This window comes from Delphinapterus leucas, chromosome 16, assembly GCF_059928025.1.
Source record: "Delphinapterus leucas isolate spDelLeu-1000000601 "Yukka" chromosome 16, BTC_Dleu_Yukka2, whole genome shotgun sequence".
NCBI lineage: Eukaryota > Metazoa > Chordata > Mammalia > Artiodactyla > Monodontidae > Delphinapterus > Delphinapterus leucas.
This window is the reverse complement of record NC_143144.1, coordinates 69,723,061-69,743,354: the sequence shown is the minus strand read 5'-3', so window position 1 is coordinate 69,743,354 and position 20,294 is coordinate 69,723,061. Positions and strand designations below refer to the sequence as shown.

Here is a 20,294-nt window from a genome sequence, read left to right as displayed (position 1 = left end):
TATTAGCAGACACAGCCATATTTATTACCTGTATTTCACAGGGAGTGTAGGTGTTAACAATACAAGCTACCTGCCTGAATATTTGTACACGTGTAGTTATACATATATACACATGTATATGAGATTCAATGAGATGACTTATCCAGTTCAAACAGACACAGACGAAAAACTAACACTGAAAACAGGACTTCTAACTCAACTTCACCATGCACAGGTATCACTGCTGATCTTGTTAAAATGCAGATTCTGATTCAGTAGATCTGAGGAGACCCAAGATGCTGCATTTCTAACAAACTCCCAGGGGATACCGATGCTGCTGGTCCCAAGCCCCACTTTGGGTAGAATGGAACTAACCCATTTCTCTTTAGACTGATACAAAATTAAGCAAAGTGGCAATGTATGTTTATACTCAGAACCTACCTAAAGTGAAGATTTCTAGACAGGAAAAAAAAAAAACTTTTGTGAGGAAATTTACAAAATACATTATTTTATTTATGCCTCTCACAAACTCTAGAAAATAGGTATCATCATTTTTATTCCTCAAATAAAATATTATCATAAACTTGGTCTTAAGCTCAGGTTTATAATCACAAGTGTCCATTACCACCAGCCTAATGGACTGGCCATTGTCTGTGTAAAGTCCTACCAGGTACAAGGACTAATAAGTCCCCATTTGTTCTGGGGATATCCTCAAGGAAGAATCTTTGGGATCGCATGCCAATTGTTAAGGAAATTAATGACAAATTTCAAGCTCCCTGCTCCTGAATGACTTTTAATAAGGCTATAATTTCTCCTGCATCTTCACCATCCAATCCTTCCATTCCTTTCAACTAGTAAAAGGACTAAATCTTGGATTATTATAATATACCTCCTAATATGTCTCCTTGTTCCCATTCCTCTGCCACTCCTCCCCTACAATCCTTGTCCTCTATGATTCAGATCAGGCCACTTGCCTGTTGAAAGCTCTCCAATGGCATCATACCCTACAAGTCAAATTCAGACACCTGGGGCCCCCCAAAATCTCACCCTATGTGGCTCTAACCTTACTGTGTACCACGCCCACTGCTCACTTTGCTTCAGCCATACTGATATTCTTTTTGTTGCCTGAACACCCCAAACATCTTCTCATTTCAGAGCCCTTGTGCTTGCTTTTTCCTCTTGGAATCATCAGCCTCACGTGCTTACGAATGGCATCTTTGTGCAGTTCAAGACTCGGCTTACGAGGCACTTGTCTAGGAGGTCTTTCCTGACTAGCTAACCTAAGATAGATTTCACTAGCTACTCTTTCATACCCTGCTTCATTTTGCCACCATCTGAAATAATCTTGTCCATTTATTTATTAATTAAAAAAAAGTCTGTCTCACCCTGCTCCCGGCTCCTTCCTGTTCTGATACATAAGCTACCTGGGAACAGGGACGTTGGCACATGGCACACAGTATTCAATAGTTAGTTTCTGAAGAAAGTATATGAAAAGGAACTTAACAGATGTGAGAACATGACTTATTCTGACTACAACAGGTCACTTTGGTATGTGGTCATCTAGGTATGTGGGGCCCATTCATTTTTCAGTGTGGTTTATTGGTTAAGAGCATGGAATCAGCATGGAACCAGATAGTCTGGTTGTACTCTTTCCTAGCTCGATTAGTAAGTGTGGGCAAATAACTTAATCTCTCTGTACCTTGGGCTGCGGTAAGGACCTAAGACATGGTAAATACCGAGTGCTGAGAACAGAGTGTGGCCCATATTAAGTGTTCAATAAACACTGTATGATGTCTACATATGTCCAATCGCTAGTCCAGGGCGGGGAACCTGCGGGGCCCTTGGGGAAGGATGGAGCACCTCTTATTCATGGCAGTAAGGCTGGCAGAAGCACAGCACCCAGTTGTAGAGAGATACACTGACCAAATGGGACATCAGAGCTAGGTGGCTTGAAGTGACGACTGAGAGAAAGGGTACAAACCCATAAGGCTTGGATACTCGGGGATGGCAGAAGCAAGGTTGGTAAATGGTGAAGATCACTCGTCGAAGATGTGAGGCTACTGACTGTAGACAAACACTCCCCTGGTTCCAGAGATGTACTGCCAGGTGCACTGGGCCCATTTAGGGTATAGGCTGGGACAGTGGTGAGTATCTTAAACTACCTGTTTACATACTGAAAGAAGAGAGTGAGCCTTGCATTTCTGCCCATGTATAATTTCTCTTTCAGCCTATTTCTTTTATTCATCATACAGCTTCCATTAGTTTTGTGCCTACTGTAATTCTGGGATATTTAATTCAGAGAAAAAATTATCATAATTTCAGCATTAAGGGCAGATGACCCAAAGTTTAAAATATTAATGCCCTGACCTCAAACAAAATAGGTATCGCCATAGCTAAGAGTCATATCTGACTATTAACAGTAGATGAAAAAAGAAAGAGTCACTTTTTATTCACAGATTCTGGGACAAGAATTTATAAAAATGCTAAACTGGATCATGTCAATGGCTCATACAACCACCAGAGTGTTTGGTCTTTGACGGTCACTCCCAAGGAAGTTTGCTAATGAGTCTGATAATTGTGCCTCTTGATGTCAGTCTCAGAGTGAGATGTCCTAGCATCAGCTCTTTAGTTCTGTATCATATATTCTTCCATCTGTCTCTTCATTTCTAAATGGAGTTGTTCAATTAACTTGTAACCTCATCAGTTTTCTCAAATAGAAAGGAAGCCACGGAAGAAACCTGACTGGTATTAAACTCAATATATATCAAGCTGTAAATGGCGCTTAGAAATAATCATGTGTTGATGCATTTGCTCAGACCAAGTACATTCTGGACATGAGTCCCCCTGTTCCCCAGCTATTCTTAAAGAGACAATAACTGCCAATTTGAAGAAATAACTTTTAAAAATGTCAAAAACGACTCAAGAATTTTAGAAGACGAATTTCATTATTTACTAGGAAGATGCTAGTGGTCAATATGCTTTCTATTCTACTCCACAAATAATTGATTATATATAATAATCAAAATTTCTTTTATGATATTTGCCAATAATGGTCATCAAGAAAAGGCTACAGATTTTTGTCGAAATCTTTTGCCAATAATTTTCAGAGATAACCACTTACGCTGATGAAAACATAAAAATGATGACTTTTCCAGAGCCCTATTTGCTTTCTAAGCACTTGAATATATATGACCTCATTTTACTTTATAACAACCTTATGGGATATATAGAATCCGATGTCAGGTTTCCATTTGGCAAATAAAAGAACATGTACAGAGAGGTTAAGTATTCTTCAAAGTCACACAGCTGACTAATAGCAGGGCCAGAGGATGGGATTGCTGTCTCTTTCTCCAATTCAGTACATCAGACAATAATTCCTATATTTTGTGGCCAAGTAAAATTTCAAAAAACATTTCAAAGGGCCCAAATAGGGTTGCCAATTTTGTTATTTTTCCAGGTAAAGAAAAAAATATATATATATAACTTCCACCTACTATTTCTATCATATCATAAAACTATCCTTTCTTTTATGACCCCAAAATAGGAAAAACATGATCTTAGAAAACGTGTATTTTTTCAAATTAATGACGTTTGCTTTATAAGAAAATCATTATTTTTTACATTTTTCCTCTCATTTTGCTGTGGACTGATGAAAACTCTTGTTGTGGTCTAGAACCAGTTCTTAGACCAATACTTGCAAACCATTTCCCTCTTTTGTGCTGCTTCAAAAGTCATCATAGCTCTTCCACATCTATGCCTTCTTGCATTTCACAGTCTTTAAGAAGAAATCAATAAGTGCTAAAAGTTTTTCCTTTTGAAAGATGCTGTTCCTCTACTGATACTGTAACAAGATTATTACTATCATAAATTTACATCACAAACACAGAGCTGTTGATTGACTGGATATAACTAGGCTGAGTGCTAGCAGGGAAGCAAGAAATGGAGAAGAAGCAACATGGTGCCTGCCACAATTACTTTTTTCCCCCACATTACAGTAAGAAGCAAGGGCAGGAAAAATGCTTTGTGCCTGCCTTCTCATTTCTCCACCCACTTTCAAATTCATCCAAGGAAATGAATCATGATGACTTCTGTCTAGCTGTGTGCCACATCTGTCTTTACCTCCACAAAGCCCACTCTTATTCCTCCTCTTAGACTTGGTTTTACAGTCTGTGAGAAGTTCCCAGGCTTTTATATATGTATTATAAAACATACAAATATCTAATTTTATAAAACTTCAGAGTTAATTTACCATTGTATTCTACTAAAAAGTCCAAGGGAACTGAGGTTGGTTTTGGGGACACTCTTAAATCGGCATTTTCCATGTTGATTGTATTGACAGTTTGACGTTACGTTTTAGTACACACCAAAGGAATAACTATCAAATCATGATCTTATAACCTTGATCAGTGCATGATCTTCCAGAATCTGTGATCCTCTTTGTTGATTTCCTTCAGCTTTGGGAGGGAGCTACATGAATGGTGTTGTGAAAGAGAAAAGGCAGCCCAATCAGCCAAATCAATTCCAAATGATTAATGATTTCTTTTATGAATGGCCAGTGATCAGTGTCATAGCAAGAATATCTCCAACCCAACCCAGTCCCCTGTGGAAAGAGGCTCATCGATGGGATGCTTTGTCAAAGAAGGTTCCCTGATGTTCAACAGGTATAGTGACACATTCCCCAAAATAACACTTCTTAAAAATTCCTTTAACACAAATTTCAATCACAATGCTTCTTTTTTCTATGAAAGATAAATGCCTGTATATCATCAAATGACCACACATTAATAATAATACTTATATTTATATAGTGTTTTATGGTGTATAAACTATTTTAACTTATGCTATCATTTCATAGGAATATTCTGCAACAGACAGTATTATTTCCATTCTACTGAAGAAGAAACAGACTAAAAGAAGTTATGTGATTTGCTTAAGGTCACACAGACAAGGGCCAGAACCCAAGGCTGGTCCTTTGACCTCATGTTCAGGGCGCTGCTCGTTATAAACATTCTTTTTAAGGACAGTCACTTCTTAAGGTGAGCCCAAGGAATAAAAGAACAATTGAAAGCTGGCTTTTATTCCAATCAGGGCAGAATGCCAATCTATCAATAACCTCAGAAAGAAGGGCTGCTCATACTATTAAAAAATCTGGGAGGGTTGATGATTTTCTTCAGTTTTCTCACCATTACTATAATGCCAACGCCTTTTGTGCTCATTCTATTTGATTTCTTAGAATTCATCACATAAGCCAGCCAATATAGGATAGCCATGAATTCAAGCAAGGGAAACACTGGCCATTCATAAATCATTTGGAATCATTTTCATTATACCTGCTCTTACAAAATAAATATTACTTTTTGTGACACTAAATTTAAAAAAAATCAATGGAAATGTTGTTGACCACATATTTTTGTTGTCCATATACAGGGCAAGAGGTATCCACAAATATATAAAATAGATGATATGTAATCTATACTTTGCAAATAGCTAAATAATAAGAAACTGATAAGTATAAAGGGCTTAATGGATATTTATTTACTAGGTAAAAAAAAAACACTCATTGCGTGAAACCTCAATAAAGAAAAAGCATGTCTATTTCAAGTAGACTCGTCCTAGAAGTCAAAATAGGGCTGCGTTTTCTGAAATTAGTAACTAGTGTTAATTCAACCCAAAAGTTTGGACAGTATTAACTAACACATAATAAAATTATCATGACTTTTTTTTTCCCATATCTGATTACAGGCTCTGTTCATGTTTATAAAAAATATATATATATGGGATCATTAGGAATCATTTCCAACAGCAGGACAAACAAGCAAGGTAAACTTGGTATTTCTTCTCCTCTGGTTCACATCATTTAGACTGATTAAAATGTTAATTTTTACATACGTGAATAAACGTAAAGGAGCAAACAACTGGAGACAGCACCGTGTGCTAGCAATCATTGCGGGTGGGTAAACTGACAACATGTAACCGCACATTAAGACAAATGTAGAATTTAGACAAAGTATTCCATCTCTTTTCAGATGTATACTTTTAAACCTCAGGAACTGTTTTCAGTAGATGTCATGCCTTTTAACTTGAAAAAAGATAAGCGCAAATAAGCTCCCAATTGTCTCCCCAATATGTAAACCACATCTCGGGCTGCTGTCTCTGCTACTCCTTTGAAGTTTCCCTGAAATGTCATGTGTTGTGAAGACTGCTGTGCATAAGCAAGACAATTTGCTCACTCTCAGAATTCTTACCGGTTTCCACTGCTATTTGGTACCCAGCCTCTAGTCTCCGAGATGACCTTTCCAGCCTCTCTGTGTTATCGAGCAGATGTGCCCTCTGAAAAAGAAAAAGGGAAAAAAATCACACAGTCGTCTACAACGTTCTTTTTTTGCCTTAAAAAAAATAATGCCGTCGTATGCCCTAACATTTCAGGGGGTGGGGGGGAATCACAACCCATTATAGATAATTTTTAGCAAATCTTCCTTTATACAAACCACTACAATGAACAGATTTTTCAGTCAATCGTGTATGGACCATCCACTTTTTTGTTTTATAAGGCAGATTCATGTCGTATGTGGCCACAATGAATCTTACTCCAAAACACTGAGAAAGGTATGAAAACCAGAACCAACTGGATCTTTACTGTTTCAGCAGAAGTAGATTTATGAGATATCTGCATAGATCTATGATCCCCATTTTGTATTTATTTTTTATAAAATTCAATCATTAAAAAAAACTCACTTGTTCCTTTGATTCCTACACATAGTAATTTATAAACAGAAACTTTATTTTTAAGAGAATGCCTCTCAATTTAGATGTACAGCAAGATGCCATATAGAACAACGTATGCTACTAAAACAGAATACTAAACAGCAGTTCTAGTTCTAAGACCACTCGGGGCAACCACTAAGAAACAAGAGACGCATGCTTCCCCCATGCACACAGATGTACAAAATTGTGGATTTATTCCCAAATATTCCCAGGCATATGGCACTAGGCTGAAAGTGAATTTCTGACACATAGTGTTTTAGACTGTGAACTAAAATGATAATACTTATATATATGCTTTTCTATTACATTTGATGGGGGAAATTAGAGAATTTTCCCCAAATCCTCAGCCTCTAAACTTTCTTTTCTACATTAAGGCTGATTTTCTTTTCTTTTCTTTTTTAAAGCATAATGATCATACACTAGATCATATTCAGGTTTATAAAACATATTAACAAGCTAATCATGGCTGTGAATGGATAAGAATGTGTGCATGCCCATGGGAATGTGTGTGTGTGTGTGTGTGTGCGCGCATATGTGTGTATAGATGCATGTATATCTGGATACTTAGAAATATAAGAATATGTGTAACTGTATATTTGCGTGTATGTACATGCACACATGTATTTGTATAAATTAGTACTTTCCCCTTCAAATCAGTTTTGGTATCTGGTCAAAAAGAAAGAAAAAAATGCAGCCATAACTCCAACTTTGTGTTGTTGACAGATGTCATTTAAAATCGAAGAAATGCTTTCTAATAATAATAAAAAAGGAGGTGCCACACATATTATCTGAGTGGCTGTCGAGCGAAACGATCCACCTTGCTCTAATGAGCCCCCATGGATCTTGGAGATGCAAGCTGTATTGACATGCACACTTAAGCTAATACACCTAGACCAGTGCCTCCAAGCTCTAGCAGCCAGGGATGCTGACAGAATATCTCGCTCCCATCTTCAAAGAAAGGAAGTGATTAGTATGTTATCATTACCATTCAAAACGTGATTTCCTTATTCCCTCACGGCATAGGTGACACATCTGAGATGCGGCCAGACGTTGGAGGCAGCTAAAGCCACATCAAAGCTTTCCTTGAAATTTTTTTTGGGGGGAAGTGCTGGGGGGAGTGGGGGGAAGAATCATTAAAACAATGCATTTAGAACAGAGAGATAGGACCTGATGTGAAGGTCAGGAAAGCTGCAACAACAGTCTATAATAATTAATAGAGTCGTCTACTATACAGTGGAGAAATTAAGAGAAAAACTGCTCCCCCACCCCCCCACCGCTGGAAAAAAAAAAAGTGCTAAATAAATAAAAGGGAGGAAGGAAAGCGCATGCCATGAAAACGCAAAATCACTCAAGGCTGTAATTGAGAAAAAGAAAAGCAAGGGGAGCTTTATGTGTTCGGCATTAATGACTATTTTTAAATAAAATTAAACACTTTACTCAGCTTGTCAAATACAGCTTTCTTATTCCTAATTCTCACTACACGCAGGTTTGGGGAGTGGGGATTGCTCTTCCCTTCTTTGAATATTGTTTTCTATCTTAACAAAGGACTTGATTTCAAATTGGTGAGTCTCTAAAAAGATAATCAGATTTGTGATATCAAGAGTAAATGTGAATTTTAACCCGGAATAACAGAACAAAGATTTTTGGTTCATTTTCATATTGGATGAAATCCCTAAACTAAAAGAAAATATTTAGCTACTGTAGATTAAAAAAAAAAAAAAAAATCAAAGCTCAATACTGAAAATGCACAGTCTAATTATATGATAATATAAAATGCAGGAAACAAAGTGTTTAAATGTAGAATGATTTTTGAGATTCCACGAAAGGGAGTCAAATCAGCTTATTAAGTATATGGCTATAATAGAGAGCAAAATTTCTAAGAGAACTCTTTATTAAAAAAAAAAAGTATATTCCTAAATAATGGAATAAAGGTATATTCCTAAATAACTCTTCGTCAGGACAGTTCAATTTTACCAGAGCAAATCTGCACACAAGAGGACTACCAGTTTACCAGCAGCTTTCCAGCAGGACCTCACTTTGTATTTTGGAACCTCTTCACTTAAGTCAAGCTAAAATCAAGTTCTTGTAACAGCTGTGCTATTTACATCGTCCCCTTAGTTGTGCATTGCCCTGGTCTCTGAAAATGAAAGGAAATGCACTACAGTAGCAACCGATGCTTTCAACTTGCCCCCACACTCCATCCCAAACTCATTCTCTCACCCTCTTCTCAGCCCTTTTCAAAGCAGGTAAGTGAAGCTGTGCAGAAGCTTCAGACACAGCTCCACTTGTGTGAGGAGCTGTGCAACATGGAGAGCTGGAGATGCAGGATTCAAACAGAGAGCTCGGCATAGCCAACACCAGTTCAGCTCCCTATGCACTACCAGCCTGCCTCCAAGGATGCTCTGTTTCCAGAACTGAGCCCCAAAAGAGCATCATAAGGAACGGATGGGGCATACTTTGTTTCCAAACACAATGAAACATCTTATTTTGAAGCAGAGGAGCGTTTGTCTTCTTAGGATAGATACAAGGAAGAAATCTGGGGTACATTCACTGTTTGATTACTCTGAGAATCCTGGCTGAGAAACAATCACTTTGGAGCAAACAATTTACCAACACAGTGTCATCACCGCAACCTATTCTATAAATATCAATGCTGTACCCATATCAAAGACTGTAAAAAGAATATTTCAGAGTATACTATTCTGTTAGTTGAGTGATCTAACTCTTCCAAGTACAATTCCATTTCAGGTTACAGTTTTGGAAACATGCATTCCAGACACATAACTGATAAAACTGTTGCTATAGGCACAACAAAGGAATTAAGCCATAAAACGATGATGAAACATATTTTAAAAGAAATGCAGATGTGATGTTTTCAGCTTATAGAATTAATATTACTAAATCCATACAATTCAGCTTAAAACTAAATCTTCTGTCAACGATGCTGATGGTACTAAGGCACAAGGGTTTATTAATTATATTCACTGCTAAATTCAGGGCCAAGAGCTTCATGTAGTTTCTTCATACAGTGGTTTTCAAGTCTATTGTTGGTTGCATTAACATTTGAAAATTCAGATTCTTCACCTAAGCCTGAGTATATGCAAACACATACAAGCAGTCTGTCTTGCAGAAGAATAATGTTGACATATCACTCACATCAAAACTGCGATTGATAATATTCATTTAGTATATACATCTGCTTCCACGCAGGGAAGATTAAAAAAACACAAAAAGGTTGTAGGGTGAGGGTTTTGTGTATTTTCACCCTTCGTTTTATATATCATTATTACTTCTACTGAGAAGACATCACTAATGCATCTTAAATCAGAAGAGTTGTTGAAAACCACTCTCTACAAACCTCTAAATTAGCATTCACATCACCTAGAGAATGGTGACACACCAATTAAAAAAAACTTCTGGGAAAAAAATCAATGCAGCCAATCTAAACTTGAAAATAATTCACAGGACTCTGATTATTATAAGCAATTAGACAATTTTTAAATTGCAATATGGGCCATTATTTTATGCCCTAATATAAAAGTAACAAAATTCAATCTAAGTAAAAAATATTATTATTCTATTTCTGAAAAGAGCAAAGCATATTTGATAAGTATGGTCTAATTTAAAAAAACATACAGAATCGTTCAGCATCCCTCATTGATACAGGGATAAAATTTCAACATTGTTATAAATATTTGCTTGGCCACAAAAAAAAGTCTGAAGCTGCATTATGAAACAGACCAGCAAACTCAGAAAAGTGAGAACTCACTTGGGCTCTATTTCCTACAAAAAGGAAAGTGTTTAACAATGAGGAGAGCTTTAGCTATTCTTAGGTATCTGTGTACACAGACTAGTAGGGTATTTATAACATATGTGTGTTTCCTCAAAAGGATAATAGATTCATGATATCTAATGGTGAACCTAAGAATTTTGGTTGAGAGAAAGGAGTTTTTTTAAAAACAGGTTTTAGTAAAATAAATCAGAATGTCAGGAAAAAATGTTTAATCACATTGACTTCTTTGAGAAACCAATATGAATAAAACAAAACTGAAGTCAGTCTACATTAAAACTATGCTTGGGTATAGTTTTAAGATATTCCTTTATTTTTCCTCCCTTTTTTGGTCTTTAAAATCTGAATTTTCTTCCAAAGCTGGCAAACAACAATGATCACTGTGATAAGCATTATTAGAATGTACTTGTTCTTTTTAAAGATAGCAGAGAACATTTCTAGCAATATAATCAATACTTTTGCTATGTGTAGATTTTCCTGGAAAAACAAACCCAAAGATTTTACTTCAGATTTAGAAACTCAATTGTATAGGGAAAAGCAGAATTTTTTTTTTTTTAAAGCAAGCTAGGAAGTACTCACCTCTTCACGTAATTTTATCAACTGCAACATGAATGCACAAAAAAAAAAGATAAAAAGGAGAGAAATGGCAGGAAAGAAAGATCAGTTGTGTGACAGGATACAGAATTAACATTGACAATTTATCTGTTTACATGTTTAGCATTTAAAAATCACAGACAAACACATTAAAAGAACCTAAACATAGACTACATGCAGAGTTTTTTGAACGAATAAAGATCACTTTCTCACACTGTCACATTAAACAAAGAGAATAGTGTGAAATTCTCTTTTAAAGTACATCTAAGACACCATCATGAAATAAAGGGGAATGACTTCATAGAAGTCTATATTATAAAGAAAGAAAACAAGTTTACTGTTCTTTTCTTCTAAGAATGTACCACTGAAGAGGTTTTGTATTTACAAGTTTTCAGGATGTTTCTCTATTTTGAATCTTGATGACTGCTTTCAGGTTTTACCTCCAAATGAAAATGATTAATAGCTCATGCTTTTGTCCCAATAAGTATTTTAAAACAACAAACTGTTATGCTAATGTCATACTTGTAACCACTCTAGTAATAGGATCACCTTTGGAAGTAACATTATTTTAATAGGGAATAAAGCATGCCAGGATAGATAATATTTAGGACGCAGTATCAGAAAATATTTCACCATCCTTAGAAATACTGCGTATATCAGAGTTGATTTCTAGGTTTTTGTTTTGCTTAAGGGGCTACTGAAATCACACGGTGCTTTTATTTTTGAAGTTTCTTCACTTTTCAATTTTATTCATCTTGTAAACTGGGCCATTTCAAAGCAATGAGCTCTCACTTCATTTGTACTGCGGTCTCTTTTCACCAAAGTCAAACCCCAAACCACTCTTCACCTGTTAGTAAACTCTTCTATGATAACATTTTGATTCTCCTCTGTAGAATATTCATTTGTCTTAAATATAACAGATAAAACAAGTTGTTTAACTCTTTAGAAACTAGAAAATGGATATAACCATATATCTGGTTCACTCTTTGTGGGTGTGTGTGGAAGAGAGAGAGAGAGACAGAGACAGAGAGACAGAGACAGAGATAGTACTGTATTCTAAACCACAAATATCATTGTATAGTTGAGGTGTCTGCCATAGTTTCCACAATGAATAGAAACTGAAACCTATGCTGTAAGAGACTCTAAACCACATTCTAAGTCTGAAATTTGCATCCTCAGCAATTCAGGTCTACAACTGATAATTTTTAAGCATCCAAATATCTGTAACATCTGTTATAACACTTGACATATGCAGGCCAATAAATTAAACTATTGCTTTGGGAGAAACATGCCATGAATTGCTCACTATAAGTCTTTCTAAAAGTATCATGTTTACGATAACCCAGATTTCTCAATGCTTAATGCTGTTTTTGTCTCCAATTCAAGGAAGGCAATATGCATTCCAGCTTACTGTTATTTCATGTGTTATTTGAAAAGTATTTCAAGTACAAAAGAATGAGATTTCAAATCTGTTATGAAACTTATAAAAAGGGTACAGAGTCTATTACATAATACCTCACAGTGCATTTACTGAAAAAGAAACTTTTAATGTCATTCTTCCAAAAATATATATGAAGTTGTCATTACTTGTAATTAATACACTCATTATCTCAGCAACCACTGAATGTATGAGTCAAGCAACTCATCATTTCATGTGAAAAGTTACAATTCTTCCCCAGAAGAAGTAAAATTCTAAACTAAGATACCTGGCCTATCGTATATCGGAATCTTTCTCTTTGCTATCCAAACATCATGGGAGAAAAAGGCAAACATTAATTCTCAGAAAGAGCTGATCTTGGAATTGATCGCACAGCTATTTCTTCTTTCTGGGGGCACCATTCTTCAGTTGACTATGATACTTAAAGGGCCAAAGTTTAAAACTACTCTTCAGCAATAGAGACCATTTGGGCCATACCACCCTGCCATAATCAATGAGTGTTTAAAAATGCTACCCATTTGTTTTTTCAATAGGTTCCAAACAAAAAACGTTCTATCTTGTTTGTGCTGCATGGCTGCATCCAAGCTTTACACAGGATTTGTAGCTAAGCTAGGTAATGGGAGGGTTTTTAATCTTTATCTTTTTTTTTTTTTTTTAGTTCGAGAGTTTTCACTCAAGTAAACAAAAGATGGTCTATTTTTGAAAATTAACAATGCTTAGACTAGACTGAAAGTAGTGATTTCGTATTTTATCGAGTTACCAGCTCCGTTATAGGCGACATGAAAGTGTGCCATGCCACCATGTTGAGTTATGATAATCAACATCTTTTTTGAAACAAAGGTTTTCCCCCAATGCAGAATTTGATACAAGAGGTAATCTGTTCCTTTGTGGGCTGAAAAAAATCTGGTTTACGCTGGTTTGAACCAGTGGAATCTCTTGTGGTTAAGCCTTCTGCTGTGACTAAAATCAAAACTGCACGGCAGAGCATGTGAGGGTTCATGCGCGCGCGCCTCTGTATGCGAGGGGCGTCACGTGACTCCCAGAACTACCGAATTTTTTTTTTTAAAGCTGATAACGCGACTGCCGTCTCTGTCCGCATACAGATAACGAATAAATGCTGAACTCTATTAAACGCCCTTTACACATTATCGTGGGTCGAACACACAATTTTCTGAACTTATGATGACAGTCTATTTATTCTGCTATAAACCCTCAGCACGTAACGAACAGATTTGTGCCTGGTAATGATCTGCACTGTCAGGGCTATATGAAATGATACCGACCTTCTTTAGATCTTGGGGAATTAAATTGACCGACTTCACCCCCTGGTCTGTAGCTGAAGTTTGACACACTTTATGCACAGCAAGTCCAAATCAGAACTTAAGAGAACCTCGCATTAAAAAATTAAGCAATCATATCTGCTGAATATTGCTTTACCACAAAAATTTCCACACGTTTAGAAATATCCTACTCTTTATATCTTTTTTTGAACCTTCTATTTAGGATTTACTCAAATTTCATTTGTTCAGATTTATTCATTGATCAATGTAATTTTGCATATGGAAACTGAGACACTATTAGGTTTAAAAATTGGGAACATTTGCCCCATTATCATACTCCACTATGAAGGGGGTTTAATTCTGTAAGATTCTTTTTTTTTTTCCTTTTTGAGAACAGTTTTCATGAAACTAAATTGAGTTAACAATTATTTAAGTTTTCACTCTAAATACAGCTTCACTACATTTCAAGAACTCTTTCTAAAAATTAAAATGTCACATGCAATGGAAAATTTGATATGTTAAAAGAATAGAATGATAATGCCTAAGACAATAGTCCTTGGAAAGACCCAACAATACACGAATGTGCAAAGTAGGTAATTTTGTCCCTTCTCTGTAAATCACGGATAAGCTATATTTGATTGCATGCAATGGATATAATAGAAATGAATTTATACAAAGCAGTTAATTTGGAATTAAATAAAAATGTGTACTGTATAAAGGACATTAAAATGCATTTGAAAATTCTCAATTTTTGAAATTTTAACAATTGTAATCATGGCAAACATGTTTACATATTTAAGAGTAAATTAATATACTTTATAGTTAATTGGCAGATCATAATTATGTATATTAACAGCCAGGTTTTAGATGCCTAAAATATGCATTATAAATTGGCAGAATGAGAAATAAGAGCTATGGCATTCACATTTGTCTGAATCCATAAAGAAGTCACTATAGGGAGGATGTGGATATTGCATCAAAAATAACTAAATAGCTAGTACTTCACTTTATCTATTTGCAACCTTTGCTATTAATTCTTTATCCTTTTCCTTTTCTGACCTATAATTTTAAAAAATTGATATATATCCCAATTTTAGTTAAACAAATCTTGCCATTTTTGTCTCATTCTGTTTACCTCTAAGTTTTCCCTCTATTGTTAAAAGTTTATCATACATATCACATGGCCAAAAAGTTCTGAAAATCAATTTCTCAACAATTAACTTGAAAATAAACTCATCTGTGTGCAGAAAATATATTTTTCTATAATTTACAGGTGATCCTACCCAGAAAAAGCGGTCTTCTCGGCCACCGAGCTACAAAAATTAAAATGAAGAGTCAAATCTTTTCTTCCTTTAAAGAAAATACTTCTGTTTTGATTCCATAGTCTGAATGAATACTGATGCAGAATAAAGAGTTATTCTCAAGTGACCATTCCTGGTTAAGGATATGTTATAGTTTTAGGGATTTTAATTCCTATATTATGATAAAGAGCCTCAAAAATGAAACATAAAGGCTTCATTATGATATGGAAATTTTGCTACATTTGGTAACAAAATATCCAAAAAGTTAAGTGTCGTCTCTTTGAACTTTCGAATCTGATTCAAACTTTAGACTGAAAAGTTCACATAAGTAATAATCTAACAGTTTCACAGTCTCATGACTATAATTCATCATATACTCTATTTATTGAAGTGATAGCTCCTTACAACTAAACTTCAGGCTCTCCAAGCACTTTCAGAATTTGTAAGTTTGATTTACACAAGTCCAGGGGAAATCTCTGAGTAATCACTTTAAAGTGACAGGAATATAATTTGAGAAATTCAGAAAATATGAACTCAATCTATTTTTGTGGAATATTTTTCTTTAGGCGTTAAAAAAAATCATTCTTATATGTATATAAGGCAAATGTTCTAGGCACATAAAATGTCCATTAAGAGAAGGGAACATGCTTCAAAAAAAAAAAAGGATCCCTGTCACAGTACTACAACATCCATTACAATAAAGGAGTCTGAGTTAGAAACACCCCCTTCCTTTCTATTTCCTCTATATTAGGCAGTAGTTTCAAATGACGGAAAGATCTGTAGCTTTTTAAAGAACTGACATGGGGACTATGCATTCCCTTTTTTTCTTTTTGCAAAAAAATATAGTATTTTTGCAGTAAAGACAGAAAATAAAACTATGATTGATTCACTCAAGAGGTATGAGCAACCTAAATCTCTCACTTAAAATAGGAAGAAAAAATGTTTTGCTCTCATCCTCACATTATTTAATCTATTACATGTAAAACTCTTTTATCACATCACGCTTTTGTGTTTAATGTGCTCCTTTTTTTTTTTTTCCCTTAGCTATTCTCACATTTCAATCAGGGAAGCTGAAATCCCAAGTCAAATTTTAATATGTTTACATGTCTGAACTCAAGCTGATAACATCCAAATAGTGGAGGAGGTAAGATCTTCCCCAAAACAAACACAATCAGCTCAGCGATTCCTCTCCTTTTTGGGGGGGTGGACAGATGGGGGCCTTAATCACATAAGCAACAACCCTGTTTACAATATTAACATTTTAGTGGATAGTAATATAATTTCAGCATATATAAACTTATATTCTACTTGAAATGGTAAATACTATTATGCAATTTTTATAATGAATATCAATATATTATGTTTTAGTATCTTATTAAAATTTTGGTGTACTCAATGGAAGGTTTATGTTCATTTTTATTTAGAGAGGAGAGACTTTTACTAGACTTGCCAAGGTAACATTAATAAACACGTTCAGGTCTTGTTTCTGAAGTTCCCTATCATTTACTTTCTTTAAAAGTGTCAAAGAGAAACTGGGACTGTTCGAGACATTTTTAAAATCATCTCTACTCTGAGGTTCTTGAGACATTTTTTTAAAGTCATATATATTATCTACATGAATTCACGAAATCTGCAGTATTAATTCAAAGAAAGAAGTGGGACATTAATTAGACTCATGACACTACTGTGTGATCCAGTGAGAACTGACAACCAAGTTGTAAGGCCTCTTTAAGAGGAAATTATATCTTAATTTTTTTGCCTGTGCAGATCTTAAACTGTGAAGACTTTTCCTTTTCTTATTACTACTGCTACCACTATCATCATGGTCATCACCTTCATTATCTGACAGGGGCAGGACCTTTATGTGAGTATCCAAGTTCCACACTGGTGCTTACAATTTGCATTTTGGTGAATGTATTTTTAAGAAGCTACACAATAGGAGACTGAGCTGCCCTGTCGAATTTTGAAAGCTTACTTGCATTTGTTTTGCTGCAAGTGTTGATTTAATTATACTGCATTATTATCAAAGCTGCATTATGTACTTTTTTATTCCTTTTACATGTGTTTGAGGTGAGGACCTTGGCTTTGTCTGCAAACAGTGTGTTTCAAGTTATTCCTTAAGTACTAAATAATAAAGAAAAGAGAAGAAAAGATTTTTTAAAAAGATAGCAGACAGTGATCACAAGGTAAAGGGTTAAATGTAAGATCTCCAAGAAACATTTTGAAGTTGATTAAGACTCCAGCTTTGCATTAAACAGTATCGCTTCCACATGAGTTGCCGCTAATACTGTTACGGAGCAGCTTGAGAGCCCAGTGTGCCAGTGACCTCCTTCACCCTCCAGCCACCCACCGGGCCTTCCTGATTAGCATTCTACCTGGTTCTCTGAGGAATTCCCATCATCCCCTAGGAGCTCATTCCGTACTTCGTCACTGTAGGCAATCCGTGACCTTTTCTATAAAACAAAACAAAAAGGGAGAGAGCAAGATGAACGTTAGAATGTAAAGGCTTCGAAGCATTATTGGTATCAACGCTGATCATCTCAAACCTCGAGAGCCCCCTAATGGAAACCTATTTGCTCAAATGTGCAAACCAAAGTTGTGCAAAGTTCTTGAACTTGAGGAGTTTAATGTAAATTAGAAGTTTTTTCAAATGCCAGTAATGGAAGAAAACTCTGCATTGTGTTAAGTACTCTATTAATATTCACAAACGGATCAGAATTGATATGTTATTCCATGCAGTCATTCAAATCAGACCACAAAGCTAAAGGAAATACAACTATATAGCTGTATATCTGCAACACTCACCAGATTGTAATTAAAACAAGAGTATACGGAGGTCTTTAATAATGTGGCAGGAAATGGACTCTACAATATAGGTTTTTAAAAATCTCTAATTCTAGGATAATATTATATCTCCAACTATACACTGGAATGCCTGGAAAATAGCATATCCCTATTTCTTTCATTATTGTGATGTTACTAACCAGAATTTAAAAGCACGTGCCGTTTCCAAACAATAATTTAAATGTCTCCAAGTCCTCTATAAAAATGGCCTAAGGAAAAGCAGTGGGAATGTGTGTATGTGTGCATCTGGTAAAACAAATTAAATTTCCCAATCCCAGTAAATAAAGGCAAGTAGGCTATGAGCCAGCTTTTCACAATTCCAATAAATAAAGACAAGCAGGCTATGGATCGATTTTTCACACACTGAAATTTTGTTTTACAAGAAATCTACCTTTACCTGTAAAGTCAGAGGGACATGTCTGCAAGCAACTCATGAATTATCTAAACATGCACACATCTGGAAAAGCTAAAAAGCTCTGAAAATTAGCTGTGAAGCTAGAGTGCCATCCTCAGATCCTACTTCAGCATCACTATTTCAGACCCAAATGCCGATTTACAGATTACTTTGCTGCCTTTTCTGCTTCTGAACTAACTAAGCAAAAACAGTCAATTAAAAAATGGCAGTTGGGAAACAGTAATCTTTTCCCACTGGGGTCTACAGTTTAGCACTTAATATGTCTTACCTGCTTAACTGTGATATGAAAAATTCTTGGAGTTTAAAAGGACTATCCATAATCCGTGAGCAGAAGTCAACAAGATTTTTAATTAGATTTTTGAACCAGTGAATGAGTAACACTGCTTCGCCACACAGAGATCGTAAATATCTTAAACATAAAATCCTACTGTACTAGAATTTAAAAGGACTTTTGACAAGAAAAACTAACAGACTTTAAATCATTTTAAAGTTGCCTTTCTCAATTGGGGTTCTTTTTCTGAACCACAAAATACAGAAAATGATTTCAGTGACTATTTTCTCAATTCTCCCAAAGATGGGACATGAGAGAGAGTTTAGTTCATTACATAGAATAGAAACTTTAGGGCATTAAGGCTTAACTCTCTGGCAGAATCCAGTTGAAAAGGGCTGAATGGGGTATAAATAAAAATAAATAAACCTAGATATCCTTTTATTTTTTTAGAGAAAAAAAAATCAGTCTCGCGGAATTCTAAAGGTAGCTTTGGTTAAATTGAGACTAGAACTCTGTGGTCCTGACTTACAGCTCAGGACTCATTCTACCGCACAAAATTTCCTCCTCATTTTATTACCCTCTGAATACTCTCAGGAAAAAAAATATAAAAATTGCAAAATGTTACAAAGGAGATGGTGGTATCCCCTCCTGCCCTAAGTCTCTACCCCAAGCTCCCCTTCCTTGCTACAAATGTGTATCTCATACTCTGGCGGTAGATAAATGAAATCAACCATGTTGCACAAAGGACAAAATAGAAAAGTTAGGTCATTAGACTGACGTCAGTAATGACATCTATATCAGATGTCTTAACTATTCAGCAGTGATCCAACTCATTCATTTTTGAATATGGCAGACTTCTTACCACCACAAACAGCGGATATTAGGTTGGCTTCTCTTACTGTATTCACTGAAGCTACTATTAGTTAGCTATTTCTATTGACTTCATATCGTACTGAAAAATGCTAAATTACAAGGACAGTACACTTCATGGCCTTACCACAATATTTCAATCAAGCCAAACCTTTCTTTTGCCCATTTGGAGCTCCTCGCTACGGTAGTTTCAAACTAGCTTCAAACTAGTTTCAAACTAGTATTTTACAGCATTAAAGGAAATGAGAACCTTTAAACAGGCTGTGGTATCAGAGCTGCCTTTTTAATTATTCATTTCATCACTATGGGGGACTAAAACATTCCACAGTATGCAAGAATATCATATGGAGATTGGTTTTGTTTTTCCCTTTTTTACCAAAATACCAACAAATTGGCATAGATTGTTTAATTATATTATATTCTTATTTTGATTTGATGTACTTCAAAAGAAGAAGAAAATTATAAACATGTATCCCTAAATATCTAATCTTGTTTTGGTTAGAATCCATTGGTTTTAAAAACCAGCCATTAAGGGTGTACATGCTCAGCAACAGAGAACTAAAGATTTATCCACAGTTGAAGGGTGGTCCCTATAAATGTCATTCTTTACCATTGGGATGGCTAAAACTGCTCATTGGGATGGCTTTCTGGATGTAATCAAGCAAATGATATGCTGAGTTTATAAAATGTTCTCTGATAGGACTGACTTCCCTTAAAATGTTCTTCTGACTGACTGAAAAGACAACT

General features: G+C 35.4%; 1 protein-coding gene across 15 annotated transcripts in view; it reads right to left on the bottom strand.

Moving 5' to 3' along the window:
* Positions 1-20,294, bottom strand: part of VTI1A (vesicle transport through interaction with t-SNAREs 1A) — a 368,921-nt gene that overhangs the window by 281,290 nt on the left and 67,337 nt on the right. For 11 of the 15 annotated variants that reach the window (XM_089898182.1, XM_089898178.1, XM_022568768.3 and 8 more), the window contains exons 4-6: positions 17,523-17,600; positions 11,114-11,134; positions 6,225-6,309 (exon numbers count right to left, since the gene is read on the bottom strand). In XM_089898182.1, coding sequence (XP_089754308.1) covers positions 6,225-6,309; positions 11,114-11,134; positions 17,523-17,600 — 184 coding nt within the window. The remainder of the gene's footprint in view (positions 1-6,224; positions 6,310-11,113; positions 11,135-17,522; positions 17,601-20,294) is intronic. The other 4 variants (XM_089898183.1, XM_089898179.1, XM_022568777.3 and 1 more) reach the window with 1 other exon arrangement.